The sequence below is a fragment of the Poromitra crassiceps genome, assembly GCF_964638095.1.
Source record: "Poromitra crassiceps genome assembly, chromosome: 16".
Taxonomy (NCBI): domain Eukaryota; kingdom Metazoa; phylum Chordata; class Actinopteri; order Beryciformes; family Melamphaidae; genus Poromitra; species Poromitra crassiceps.
Genome location: NC_139645.1, coordinates 14,670,910 through 14,684,919, shown reverse-complemented (window position 1 = coordinate 14,684,919; position 14,010 = coordinate 14,670,910). Strand labels below are relative to the sequence as shown.

The 14,010-nt window shown below is 42.7% G+C and overlaps 1 protein-coding gene across 1 annotated transcript; it reads left to right on the top strand.

Annotated features, from left to right (window-relative positions):
• Positions 1–779: 779 nt before the first annotated feature.
• LOC310791464 (glutathione S-transferase 3-like) lies at positions 780–5,369 on the top strand (the record flags this gene model as incomplete). The annotated part of the gene is made up of 6 exons (XM_083653153.1): positions 780–866; positions 1,863–1,914; positions 2,844–2,976; positions 3,087–3,228; positions 3,976–4,101; positions 5,235–5,369. The coding sequence occupies 6 exons, from the start codon at positions 780–782 to the stop codon at positions 5,367–5,369; spliced, it is 675 nt and encodes a 224-aa protein (XP_083509279.1).
• Positions 5,370–14,010: the final 8,641 nt, after the last annotated feature.

Here is a 14,010-nt window from a genome sequence, read left to right as displayed (position 1 = left end):
CGTAGGATTAAATGGGTCTTGGCGGTCGATCGCAAAAGACTCTTCTCTCTCCTTTTCCAGAAAGCTTATTGGTTCTTTGGCGGTGCCTTTTAAGTTTTAATCTTATCCTTGCAACTTAACCTGCTATGGACCAGGTTAACTCTGAAGCATAAGTTGCTATGGAAATATATCTCGGTAAGAAGTTAACTAGCGTCGTAGCACGGCAAACCCAGGGTTAACCTGAAGTTACCTCGCTAAGCCACTAATCTTGCTTCGTGGTATAGGCTTCAGCTCTGATATCTATCTGTTGGCTAGTTGTTGGTATTTATAACATATTGTGGCTCTAAAATGGCTTTTTTAGCTATGCGGTGACACTGTCATGGCGGCGACTCTCTGCTGCGCTTACTCTACACTCTGTGCATACTCGTTTTCCCCCCCAGTGACGCTGTTTGTTTACCAAAATGCTGATCGGCTGATCCCTCGTACCTCAAGTCCTTTACGCTCATGGTGCTTCTTACTAACTGGTTTTGCCGGACGCGTATATATTTCGTTTACCACTATTCTATCCATACAACGCTAAATATACATGTCTCTTGTATTCCAGTGTAACCATGTGGCTTAAACTAACTACATACTAGTCTTCCGGCACGATGCTTAGCGCAATGCAAAGCAAATCGTGTTTCTACTGCCAATCCCCTGCCCTGTTCCGCCCCTTGGCCTTATATAACACCAATTTTCTTTTTTCGTGAAACTAACTATATTTTCTCTTCCTATAGATTTCCAATTCTCAAATTATTACCATGGCTGACAAGGTTGTGCTCTATTACTTTAATGGGAGAGGGTTAATGGAGTCAATCCGGTGGCTTCTAACGGTTGCAGAGGTTGAGGTAAGGTGATATTTTATAGTCTTAATAAATGTGAATCTTCTACCTCAGTGTTTCTCAAATGGGGGAAGTACCCCTAGGGGTACTTTGAAGGACTGCAGGGGGTAGTGGAAATCTTTTTTTTGTTAAAATTGGCTAAGTGGTGTCTGTGGCAATGTGTGTCACAATTGTGATGTCATCTGTGATGATGTCATTAGTGATGTCATCAGTGATGTCACTTGAGCAATTAGACCAACAAATAGCGATGTAGGGAAACAGTGGATGGATAAATCCAGAAGGAGGCCGTAATGCAACATAAAGGATGCCAACTGCCATAAAACACCACAGAAGAAGAATCTCCAGAGTAAGTGGTGGGAGTATTGGTTATGAACAATTGTAAATGCCACTTAATTCGCCTATTTCACTTCCCACCCAATTGACCCATTTTGTGTCTCTAAAAGGCAGGAAGTACTGTAACACAGGTGCAAGCAAGACACTAATGAGGGGTTCCAACTTCCAATCCATTTAGGTGTTCCGCAGTGCCGGGACCCTAATTAGAATAATGTTTCGGTCCTAAGACCTTCAGATTCTAAGAAGAAGAATCTGAAGAAGGTCTTAGGACCTAAACGTTATTCTTTCTGTTAAATACACTTTTTTGCATTTGGAGACAGTGTGCGGAAGTTATTTTCTTTTGATTCAATTCAGTCGGGTTTTCCCTCCTCCGACACACCTGTCATTTTAGGTGTGCAGATGGTGTGCTCCACTAAATTAAATTATAAAATGAATTGACCAACCCATTTAATGTTCATGTTTGCTCTGCCAATTAACATGCAGATACATTATTTATAATCATTTTCCTTCCCCAAAATGTTTTGTGCTGGTGAAAGGGGTACTTGGCTGAAAACTTAAATGAAAAGAAATGTGTTCATAAAAATCGTTTGAGATCCACTCTCCACGACCACCTGCATGTGACTTGCAATTGCCACTACTGAACTGTTTGCAATGTCTTGTTCTTTACAGTTTGATGAAGTGCTTTTGTCAACCCGTGACCAGTATGAGAAACTGCTGAGTGGTAAGTCACTGCAGAACAAATGTTTTAAGTGAAATGACTTGGAAACTATTTAACCGCCTCAGTTTTTGTCAGTTATTCTTGTTTCCCCACAATGTGGCTCCCACATACAGTATGATGCAAGCTGGAATGAGATATCGATATTTGATGGCCTCTGTTATCTCATCATGACCCATTGTCACAGTTACGTTTGGCTTTGAAGCAAATTAATATTTTACCACCACCATGAAGACGACAGGACAGAGGTGTGTCCCGCACAACCGTGAAAGCACATAGGCAGTGGTACTGATAAGGTACTCAAGTAAAAGTACAATTACTCCAATAAAAGAATACTCAAGTAAAAGTGAAAATTACTATTTGAAAAAGTTTTTTCAGGAAAAACCTACTGAGGTCAAAGTAAAAAGGCACCTGCTTAATAAATTAGTAAAAGTACAAGTACGAGTTGATAGTTTTATAGTGTGCAAAATAATGAAAGGGGGAAAAAGCAGTGTTGTTTAATGCAGTGGTTCTCAAATGTTTTCATGTCAAGGACCCCTAAACTGACAAATTAGACCACGGACTCCCATTTGATAAGATTTTGTCCCAGGGGCCCCCCCACCTGATACGATTTCTGATTTTACATGTTTTATTACAGATGTACAGAAGTATGAAACCCATGACCAAAATAGTCATACATTCTTGTCATTGTGTTACTTACTTACTTACAAATAGAGTACAAAGAGTACAAGTATAGTTTAAAAAAAGGAACATGCTTGTTCCTTAAAAGATTGTTGTTGTTTTTACTCATGTACGTTAATTAGAACTCGTTAATTAGAACTCGTTACTCGTTACTCGTTACTCCTGGATGCAGGAGTGTGCCAGTGTGACTATTGTGAAAGGAGATAGGAGTGTGTCCCACATACCTACTGCCTGCTGCTGTGTTTTCTCTGCAGATGGAGCTCTCATGTTCCAACAGGTTCCCATGGTGGAGATCGATGGAATGAAGCTTGTACAGTCGAGGGCCATCCTGAATTACATAGCAGAGAAATACAATCTTCATGGGAAAGACCTCAAAGAACGTGCCATGTACGATCCATTTCATTCATGCAATCTTGGGATTGTCTAAGCTAACGTTTTAGTTTTTGTTGTTTTAGATTGTAGATGAGTGCGATCTAAAACAGGATGTTTTCCTCCAGGATCAACATGTACACAGAGGGACTGAGGGATCTGATGGAGATGATCATGACGTTGCCCTTCACACCGCCTGAAGAAGTACAAAAAAAACTGGACACTCTTCACACTAAAGCAACGGAGCGCTATCTCCCTGTGTTTGAAAAGGTACAGTACAGTCAGCTGCACATGGTATTATGACTTGATAACAAACTCAACTTTAAGTTAAAAGCGTCTGTCAAAAGGCTTAAAATATGGGAAATGCAGGTAACCAGATGCCCTCCAATCGGGAGAGACAAGTGAATGAAGTAAAGATAACTGTTTATTATAACAGATGGTAGTGAACAGGAAGTCTGACGTGACCGGCTGATATGTCACTTGATGCACCAGGAAATGACAGCAAGGAAATAACTTGAATCAAGAGTCTAGTGAACAGTTAATGATTTACATGTGCACAATCAAAGTGAAAATGATGACTGCAGGTGAATGGGGTGGAGGGGGTTGCTACAAATCACACTGAAATGACAGCAGGCAGCACAAGAGAGAACATAATCAAAAGTTGCCAGCTAAGGCGTGATTGGCTGATAGGAAAATGTGGCTAGCTCTGATTGGTTGAACAAAATGCCTCTAATCACACCTCTCTAAGGAGAACGTACTTTAGCACTGGGCAAACCGCACAACATTCACACCTCTCTAAGGAGAACGTGTACCTCTCTAAGGACAATGCTAGGCCTGTATTTGAATGCTGCTTAATCTCAAGAAAGCACTTTTGGTGAGTCAGAGTCAACCTAGTAGGAGATTTGAAAGTAGCTTTTGAAACGGCGTTGAGACCTGAAATGCACTGTTTTCTGGTCAGGATAGGATTTGTCACTTGGTGATGTAATAGTCTGATATGGTGTGTGACACTTTCCCCAGGTGCTCAGCGGTCTGATCTACCTGGTGGGAGGGAAACTCAGCTGTGCAGATGTAGAGCTATTTGAATGCAGCCTGATGTTGGAGGAGAAGTTTGTTGGAATTTTCGCTCAGTTCCCCAACACCAAGGTACGCTCCAGTCTGGACACCTCAGCCGCTGCACAGCCTCGCCGATCGTGCCACTGCGCGGCCTTGCTTGCAGCTCGGCTGCTGTGTGGCCTTGCCTGTCCTATTGGCGTCCGCCTCCCTCAGTCTCTCTCCCCCTCTCTCTCTCTCCCTCAGTCTCTCCCCCCTCTCATCCTCTCCCTCAGTCTCTCTCCCCCTCTCTCTCTCTCCCTCAGTCTCTCCCCCCTCTCTCTCTCTCCCTCAGTCTCTCCCCCCTCTCATCCTCTCCCTCAGTCTCTCTCCCCCTCTCTGTCTACTCTCTCTCGTGAGCCTCCTCAGTCTCTCTCATGAGCCTCAGACTGAAGACATCACTGATGACATCTTCACTGATGACATCGAATTTATGACATCACTGATGATGTCATCAGTGACTTCATCACTGAACTATAGCCTTGTAGAGATGTAACGGTGTGAAAATTTCATATCACAATTATCGTGACCAAAATCATCATGGTTATCGTATTATCACGGTATTCGTAAAAAAATCATGAAAATGTTAAAAAAGTACTGAGAGACTCACTGAAATCATTTTACAACATTTTCTATTGAAAACTCAGACCCAAAAAGGACTCACTGAAATCATTTATCCGGGGCTGTACGTTTGCATCTGGGAGACGGTTGCCAACTTTGGTTGATGATGGACAGTATTTACCATGTCTTCCACAGTAAACACGGTACCACAGTTTTAATGATAATTAATTTGAAACGGTAAGGAATTTGATCACGGTTATCATTAAAACCGGTTATCGTTGCATCCCTATAGCCTTGTGTGTGTAAGTCAATTTATGACATCGCTGATAATGTCATGATCAGTGTGTGAGTGAATTTATGACATCACTAATGATGTCATCAGTGGGACAGACAGAGAAACAGACAGACACAGAGCCCTAGCTCCCATTTATATACTGATGATGATGATGATAGATTCTGACTTTGGATCATGCATTCTGAATTCACTTTATGAATGGCCTGAATCCTGCTGAAAGTTAACAATCAAAATGCATGAATAGAAAATACTGAGCCAATACTGAAGTAGGCGCTGTCGTTTAGAGTTGTTCCTGCACGTCTGTTCCTGACGTCACACTGCTCTCCTCCAGTCTTTCCAGGGCCGGATGACCAGGCTTCCTGCCATCAGCGGATTCCTGCAGCCAGGCAGCAAGCGGAAGCCTCAGCCAGACGACGTCTACGTCAAAACGGTTTTGGACGTGTTCAACATGAAATTACCACTTTAATTCAGCCACTCACAGAGCGGCTGTAGGACAATGCATTCATTCCTCACATAGGCAGTGTGAATAATTCATTATTCAAGCATTCATGGAATGTATTTCCTGATGTTTATATTATGTACACGTTTCTCAAATGGGGATACGTGTACCCCTAGGTCTATGTGGAGGTACTACAGAGAAAATAAAAAATGTATGAATAAATCATGAACATATTGTGGATTTTGAAAATATATACATGTATATATATTTTTTTTTATATAAAAAAAATAAAAAAAAGGAAAATTGGAAAACATTCACAGTGAATGGACCATCCAATTACAAAACAGATGAACAGCCTGAGATGTCTGAAGAAAAAATAGGTGCAATTTCAATAATATATATTCTTAGTTTTTGCACATTGAAAGAACTCTAAAAATGAATACTAAAAGTAAACACAAGGTTATGTATACACTACAGATCTCAATAGTCATGTGACGTTCTGCGACGTCTCCCGGTCCGGAAGAGAATTCCCTATTCGTTTTCTCCGCGCGGGACCCATTTTTTGTTTTGTTTTTGCTCCAAGTAAAATGTTTTATGGTCACTCACAATTTAGTATGCTGCTGGTTGGCTTGGTTCCAGGCTTAAAACTCATTATATACATTTTTTTTTCTCCGAAATGTCTATGGAGAAAATGAACGAGGGCATTTTCTTCCGGAACGGGAGCTCTTTATACACACTAATTGGCAATTGGTGACACATTACTTTGTTCAGTAACACGAGGAAAACACTGAAGAACACAGTTTATTTTATTTTTTTAACAAGGTTTATTTTCAGTTTTGAAAGTAAAAGCAAAGTATTACAAGACAACATGATCTAAGCAATGGGCTCATAGCTCCGGTACCCCTCCCATTCACCACCCTCCCACCCCACAAACCCATTAAAAAACATCATATTCCCACCACACTTGGCAAGAAAGCAGTGTTTGCATTGAATTACGTGCACACACACACACAAAATGGTGGGGAGGGAGAGAAAGAAAGAAGAGGAGGGGTAAAAATAATAATAATAAATAAACTATATACTAATCAATCCCGGCTAACAGCTGGGCATCTAAAGCCTCTACAAAGTCAAGAAATTACCTCAATGTTGAGTAAAATTTGGAAGTTTCACATAGGGTTGTGGTTGTCCCAGCTAACATAAGCCTATATCAAACATATGATCAAGTCTACCGTCTGTAACTGTGCATTACAACTGATCTCTCTATATCAAAGGCCAATGAAAACAGTTTCATTACATCTCATTAGTGCCATTTTCATGCCGTGAAAAGTCATCTGAACGAACACGTGTCTCCTTAGGTCTTGGTTTCATGTTCATGTGACTCGTTAGCCGCGTGTTCAAAAGGGTTCTTCACTCACTCACTCACTCACCATGTTGTGTTGTAGTGATGGGGAACGATCAAACGATTTACGGTTTTCACAAGATTGTGTTGCTAGGGAACAGTTTGGAACCTAGCTTGTGTCCTGTCAGTTATTGTTCGAGCAAACACAGCAACGGGAAGGAGGAGGGGGGATTTAGAATGTTTATGTTGTCAAGTTGAAACCGTCTATAAAGTGAATCAACTTAACAGTTGAGAATTCGGACACTGCGCGCGCTGGATTTCTAGTTTCTGTAATAGGGAACGGTTTCGGGCAGGGCTAGTTTCCATTTTGACAAAACTTTTACCATAGATAGCCATTTTTGGTGATAGTTTTAAGTTTGCTTTTGTGATACATAAAGACAGGATAACGCAACAAAGCACACGCGCACACACTAATATATAATAATTAAATGTTTACTCTCCTGTGTGGATTATCATGTGTCTCTTCAAGGTTCCTTTTTGACCAAAACCTTTACCACAGACTGAGCAAAGAAATTGTTTCTCTCCTGTGTGGACTAGCATGTGTTTTTTCAAGTTTTGTGTAATACCAAAACTTTTACCACAGACAGAGCAATTAAATGGTTTATCACCTGTGTGGACCATCATGTGTGTCCTCAAGCGTGTGCTACGACCAAAACCTTTACCACAGACTGAGCAATTAAATTGTTTCTTTCCTGTGTGGCCTATCATGTGTGTCTTCAGGTTCCCTTTTTGACTAAAACCTTGACCACAGACTGAGCAAAGAAATTGATTATCTCCTGTGTGGACTCTCATATGTAACTTCAAGGTTCCTTTTTGGCCAAAAGATTTACCACAGACTGAGCAAAGACATTGTTTCTCTCCTGTGTGCACTATCATGTGTCTTTTCAAGTCTCCTTTTTTACCAAAACCTTTACCACAGACTGAGCAATTGAATCGTTTATCTCCGTGGACTACCATGTGTACGGTCAAGTCTCCTTTACGATCAAAACCTTTACCACAGATTGAGCAAATATATTGTGCCTCTCCTGTGTGGATTATCATGTGTGTCTTCAAGTTGTATTTACGAGTAAAACCTTTACCACAGACTGAACAAAGAAATGTATTCTCTCCTGTGTGGACTCTCATGTGTAACTTCAAGGTTCTTTTTTGACCAAAACCTTTACCACAGACTGAACAAAGAAATTGATTCTCTCCTGTGTGGACTCTCATGTGTACCTTCAAGGTTCCTTTTTGACCAAAACCTTTACCACAGACTGAGCAAAGACATTGTTTCTCTCCTGTGTGCACTATCATGTGTCTCTTCAAGTCTACTTTTCTACCAAAATCTTTACCACAGACTGAGCAATTGAATCGTTTATCTCCTGTGTGGACTATCATGTGTACGGTCAAGTCTCCTTTACGATCAAAACCTTTACCACAGATTGAGCAAATATATTGTGCCTCTCCTGTGTGGACTATCATGTGTGTCTTCAAGTTGTATTTACGAGTAAAACCTTTACCACAGACTGAGCAAAGACATTGTTTCTCTCCTGTGTGCACTATCATGTGTCTCTTCAAGTCTCCTTCACGACCAAAACCTTTACCACAGACTGAGCAATTGAATCGTTTATCTCCTGTGTGGACTATCATGTGTGTCTTCAAGTCTCCTTTACGATCAAAACCTTTACCACAGATTGAGCAATTGAATTGTTTCTCACTTGTGTGACTGTGGACTATCATGTGTGACTTCAATGTTCCTTTTAGACCAAAACATTTACCACAAACTGAGCAACTCAAACTCAAATTCTCAAGAACTTCACTGTTTCTGTGTGAGTCTAAACCTGACTGAGGTTCACTAGTTTGAGTGGTTTCCATCCATTCTTCATGACAGTCTTCAGTCTCAGGTTGAGAAGCGTCTGAATTCCTGTCATCACTAGCTGGATCCGATACTCCACAGTCCTCTTCATCAGCTTCTGTTTGTATCTGTTCAGTTGAGCAGCTGGCTAGAGGCTCTGTCTCTCTGTTCTCCTCAGTTTGGCTTTGATGAAGCTGTGAGGACTGAGGTTTCTCTTCCTCACCTTCACTCTTCACAGGGACAACAGAGAACTTGGTGATATGGGCCTCCTCCGGCCCTTGAAGCTGCTCTGCCTCCTGACTGGTCCCGAGTTCATCCTGTTCCTCTTTAATGTGTGAGGGCTCCGGGCCCACCTGGTCCAGACTGGGACTCCACTCCTGCTGCTCAGCGGGAACCTCTTCTTTAATGACCAACAGCTGCTGGATGTCTGGAGGAAATGTTTCTCTGTGCAGCTTCTGGACTTTAGACACTTCCATTTTTACACAGTGAGTGAACGTTTCCTAGTCTAGACTATTTCTACTGGCTAACGTTATCATTCAAAGCTCCTTAGCTTCACAGCTAACGTTAGCTTGATAGCCTGAGTCCCATAAGAATCGAGCTTATTCTTCCCCTCTAGAGTTAAACGGAGCCCCGGATCCACAATAATATACTCGTGATAATATAATCCGCACATACGAGTCTTGTGCTTGCAAAGTAGACTTCTGAAATACCGAGGATATAACCGGTACGCTACAACTGATCTCCTTTTTCTTCGGATAGCTTTCCGGCAGACTATGCTGCCTTCTTCTTCTTCTATTGTTTTATGGCGGTTGGCAAACAACTTTTTGTGCATTACCGCCACCTACTGGAGTTTGATGTCTTCTTCATATTGGAATCTATTTACAGTGTTCATTGCTGCCTCTCACTGGTCGAAAATATTACTGTTTATGGTGTTTCTAATTGCACAGGAGTAATCATGTGGCGGCGATGAATTCAAGGACTCCTTTCACAGTCCTTGCCTGATTCTCAGTGGGCTGATCTCCTTTCAAGAACGTTACGCTTCTTCTGCTTCTTCTTCTTCTTCTCTACCAACCAACGTGTATAGGTGCATACCGCCACCTACTGTACCGGAGTGTGTAATATCAATTCAACTTTATTCCAGACACTTTAAGGTCCATAGGAGAACATAACACTATACAATACAATACAAAACGTAGAAAAAAATATAAAAACAACAGACATTGATATCAAGATTACAGTCATACATAGAGGCTCTTTCGCCAATGTTGCCACATGGTTGAGTTGAACCTGGTGTTACTTTTGACAGGATTACTTAAAGGATGGCTTTACCGGTAATCAACCCACTTTGTATCATTAATAATCTCGGTAATATAAGCAGTTATGGGCAGTGATTATACCTTCTCTCTCTGTTTTCCTCACAGAGATCTCCCATTTCCTCCTCTGGCAAAACGCCCCGTTGTGACGCGTTTTACGTCACAAAACGTCACAGTAGAGCTGCGGAAGTTCTGCTGCATGGAGAGGCAGAATCTGCTCCGAGGGCGGCTGTTATTGTTTATTTTTTAAGTAGGCGCACATCCACATCCTCGGAGTTTCTGCAGGTAGCAGCAGGAGCATTTCCCCCCCATGAGGTAAACAGAGAGAGAAGGTAAAACACTGCCCATGTGCTTATATTACCCAGATTATATATGAAACAAAGTGGGTTGATTACTGGTAAAGCCATCCTTTAAGGCCACAATAACACTGTTCATCGAGTCATCTAGATGACACATAAATCTGTACATCAGGTTTCTTAAAAGTGCTTTAAATGTAGGTATACCTACACTGACAAACAGCTGGCTGGCACTGTGCCATCTAGGGACACACAACAACAGTCGTAGTGCATCATTATAGGCCACGTTTAGTCTTTGCAAGCTGCTTTTCCTGTAGCTGCTCCACAGGTGTGCAGTATACAGCGGCGTACAGTACGCTCTGAACAGTGAGGCTTTGACATCTGAGGCTACACATATGAAATTTGCGAATCAACATGTTTGCCTGTGCATAATAGTTTACAATGCTGTCTCTGAATATCGTTATCATCATATATCAGGGTTGTATCGAAGTGACTAGGCCTATATGAGGGGCGGGCAATTATTTTTCCTGCAGGGGGCCACATGAAAATACCTTGAGCCAGGTTGTGACGAGTTTAACATCTCTTTTGACCGTAAGCAACATGATAATGTTACGTCGGAAACCCCGCAATCTGTAATTATAATGATTTAGCCTATAGTTTTTAGAGTGCATGCTCAAATCAAATCGCATTTGACTGGGTGGCTAATAACAACTTTTCCTGGGGTGTAACAAACTCAACACAAATTTATTTTTGGTTTCCAGGGACTTTAAGGGGGTATTTAATGGAGGAGATCCCATCTAAACCTCCTTAAACTAAACTCCCCATAATGTTTGACTGCTTATTCTAATGTAAAATTCAGGGGGACAGGATAAGGGACTTGTACTGTATGCTCAAGCTAACATGCTGAGGAAGAAGTTTTATTTTTGCTCAGATGTTGTTAAGGTAAACCTGTTTAGAGCCTACTGTACTCCTCTCTATACTGCCCCCCGTGGGTCAAGTTTAAGCAGGCTAGCATTCAAAAGCTCCGGGTTGCTTATAATGACTGCCTGAGGATCCTTCCCTAGGAAGCCAAGGTGTTGCAGCGCCAGTGAAATGTTTTGTGGAGCAGGAGTTAACACCTTTCATAACTTGACTCCGCCAGATGGGGGCGGCATTGTTCCACAAATTCACAGTTAGGTTGTGAAACAAAATGCGAACCAACCTACATCCATCTGGCAGCGTCAGGTTACACATTTCATGCCCTGCTGAGAAACCTGACGTATAAGTTTATCTGTCGTCTGAATGTGTCCCAGAATATGATCATTATGTTGCTGTCTCAACCTAATCTCAGTGCCACTAGATACCAGTCGTGCATCTGGAAACATTGGTACAGTGCCTTATTGTAGTATAGGGCAGTGGTGGCCCAATGGTTAGAGAAGCGAGCTTGTGACCGGAAGGTCGTCGGTTCAATCCCCGGGACCGGCAGGATAAATCTGGGTGGGGAAAGTGAAAAGGCAGCGCTTGCCCCTCCCTCATTACCACCACTGAGGTGCCCTTGAGCAAGGCCCTTAACCCCAACTGCTCCAGTGGAGCTGATCAGTGGCCAGCAGATCAGACTGTGGTTGTACTGGTCAGCTTCCAGGTATGAATGTATGTGTGAATGTGAACAGGGCACTCCTGAAAAAGAGAGCGTTGCTCTCAGTGAGACTCCCCCTGTATAAATAAAGGTAAAAAAAAAAAAAAAAAAAAAAAGTATTGTTTTGTGGCTAGTGTTCTTGTTGTGATGTTTGCCTGTCTTATATGTATTGTGTGTTTTTGTATTACCTTGGTGTCAATAATGTGATGATGATGATGATGATAAAACTGCCGATTTGACATTATTATCGCTATTTTAAAATATAGGCCTAAATATTTCTTGTGGGGCCCCTTAGTTGACTAATGGAATCTGTTGATGGTAAAAAGGCGAAAAGGTCATTATGCGATCTTCTCATTCCTCTCCAGGCCGGCAGGAGGTGCGCTCCGCTCTTGCAGGAAGAGCCATGTCTCTTCCTTCTTTATAGGTTCCTTGGCGTTGACCCGGAAGTCAATCAGCGGGTCTATTTCCTGTCCCGCTTGCTGTGTTTGTCGAACGGGCGTGTTCTCAACTTGAGAAGCTAGAAAGAGCTAAAGCCGAAATGAGTGAAATGTGTAGCAGCGATGCCGTGCAGCTGCTGAGGGTGAGGCTGTGTGTACAGGAGCGGATCCGCTGTGCTGCTGAAGACTTTCTGCTGCTGCTGCTGGAAAAAGGAAAAGAAGGGGCTGAAATCCCGCGGGAGGAGATGAGAGCGCTGCTCACCGAGCGACTAACTGCGGCTGTGCAGGAGATTCTCGGGCTGTTTGAGAAAACCGTGGAGGAGTACGAAGACAAAGTTCAGCGGTCAGAGAAGGAGATCCACCGCCAGAGGGAGCTGCTGCGTGTCTTGTTGAACCCCGAAGTGAAGCTGCATAGACTCGGAGCAGGTTAGTCACTCACGCTTGGGACACACACAGACAGTAGGCGCGAAGAACATAGTCCACAAAATGAGCGCAAGACTCTCTGCTCGTCTTAATCTTTTATTTCCCCATATCTACCTCATTTTGAAAACGGGTAAAAGTTTCTCTCTCTGGCCCTCTCTCGCTCTGTTGTGCCGGATGACCACCTGAAACCCCACTTCAGATAGCAACGTCACTCCAACCTCTCTCTTTCCCCAACCTCTCCCTCCCTCTTTCCCCCTCCCTCCCTCCCTCCCTCTTTCCCTCCCTCCCTCTTTCCCTCCCTCCCTCTTTCCCTCCCTCCCTCTTTCCCTCCCTCCCTCCCTCTTTCCCTCTCCCTCCCTCTTTCCCTCTCCCTCCCTCTTTCCCCCTCCCTCCCTCTCTCCCTCTCTCTTTCCCTGGTTACTCTTTCCCCCTCCCTCCCTCTCTTTCTGCCCCCTCTCTTTCTGGATTGATGTGTGAATTGACTCAAACTCCCACCTCTTCTCTCTCTCTTCGTGTGCGCGCGCGTGCGCTTGACTATATATATATTAGGGCTGTCAAACGATGAATTTTATTAATCGCGATTAATCTTGCGATTAACTATAATTAATCGCATCTTTGTATCGCATGTTTAAAATGCCATTATTTTGCATTTCAAAGCATTTTTAATTGGATATTAATAATTCTTACCAGTGTGTCATGATTGGGAATCAAATGAATGCAAATAAATGTACTTTGTGATCTTGAATTTTAGATTTATTTTCAATTCAATAGAAGTGGAATGTAGACCGGAGGTAACAATGTCTACAAAATATATCTAGAACCGATACTTCCGGCGGCGGCGCTGTGGAGCAGTCGAAACCCAAAATGACACACCCGAAGAAGGCTGTGTCTGAGCTAAAAACTTTGGCACTTCCATGTGAATAATGGCTCGGTATTGGAAACTGTGTTGATAACGTATATATCGCGTGAAGCCATTGGAGCCGACCTCCCAGTGGTTAGAGGACCCGCGCATCCGAGACTGAAGGAAGAATGAGTGAGGAGTCTCGCGCTAGCTAGCTAGCTGGCTGCTAGCTACTTTTAGGTGATCGCTCGCCTCAAACTCGATGTACTTCGGTGATATTTTAATTCCGTTTTACTTAAGGTGCAAACTACGGCTCTTGACTTGTCCACTGTGCCACTTGGGGATTTTTTTTAAAGTAGCATATTGCTGTCGTTCTCTTCCATGTCTGCACAAGCAGGAGACAGGAAACCGAACGGCTTGACTACAAGTACGGGTGCGACGAAGGGACAAAATAGCGGCACGCGATTAAAATAAATAAATAACGCGTTATGGTGGGCCCTTAATCGCATT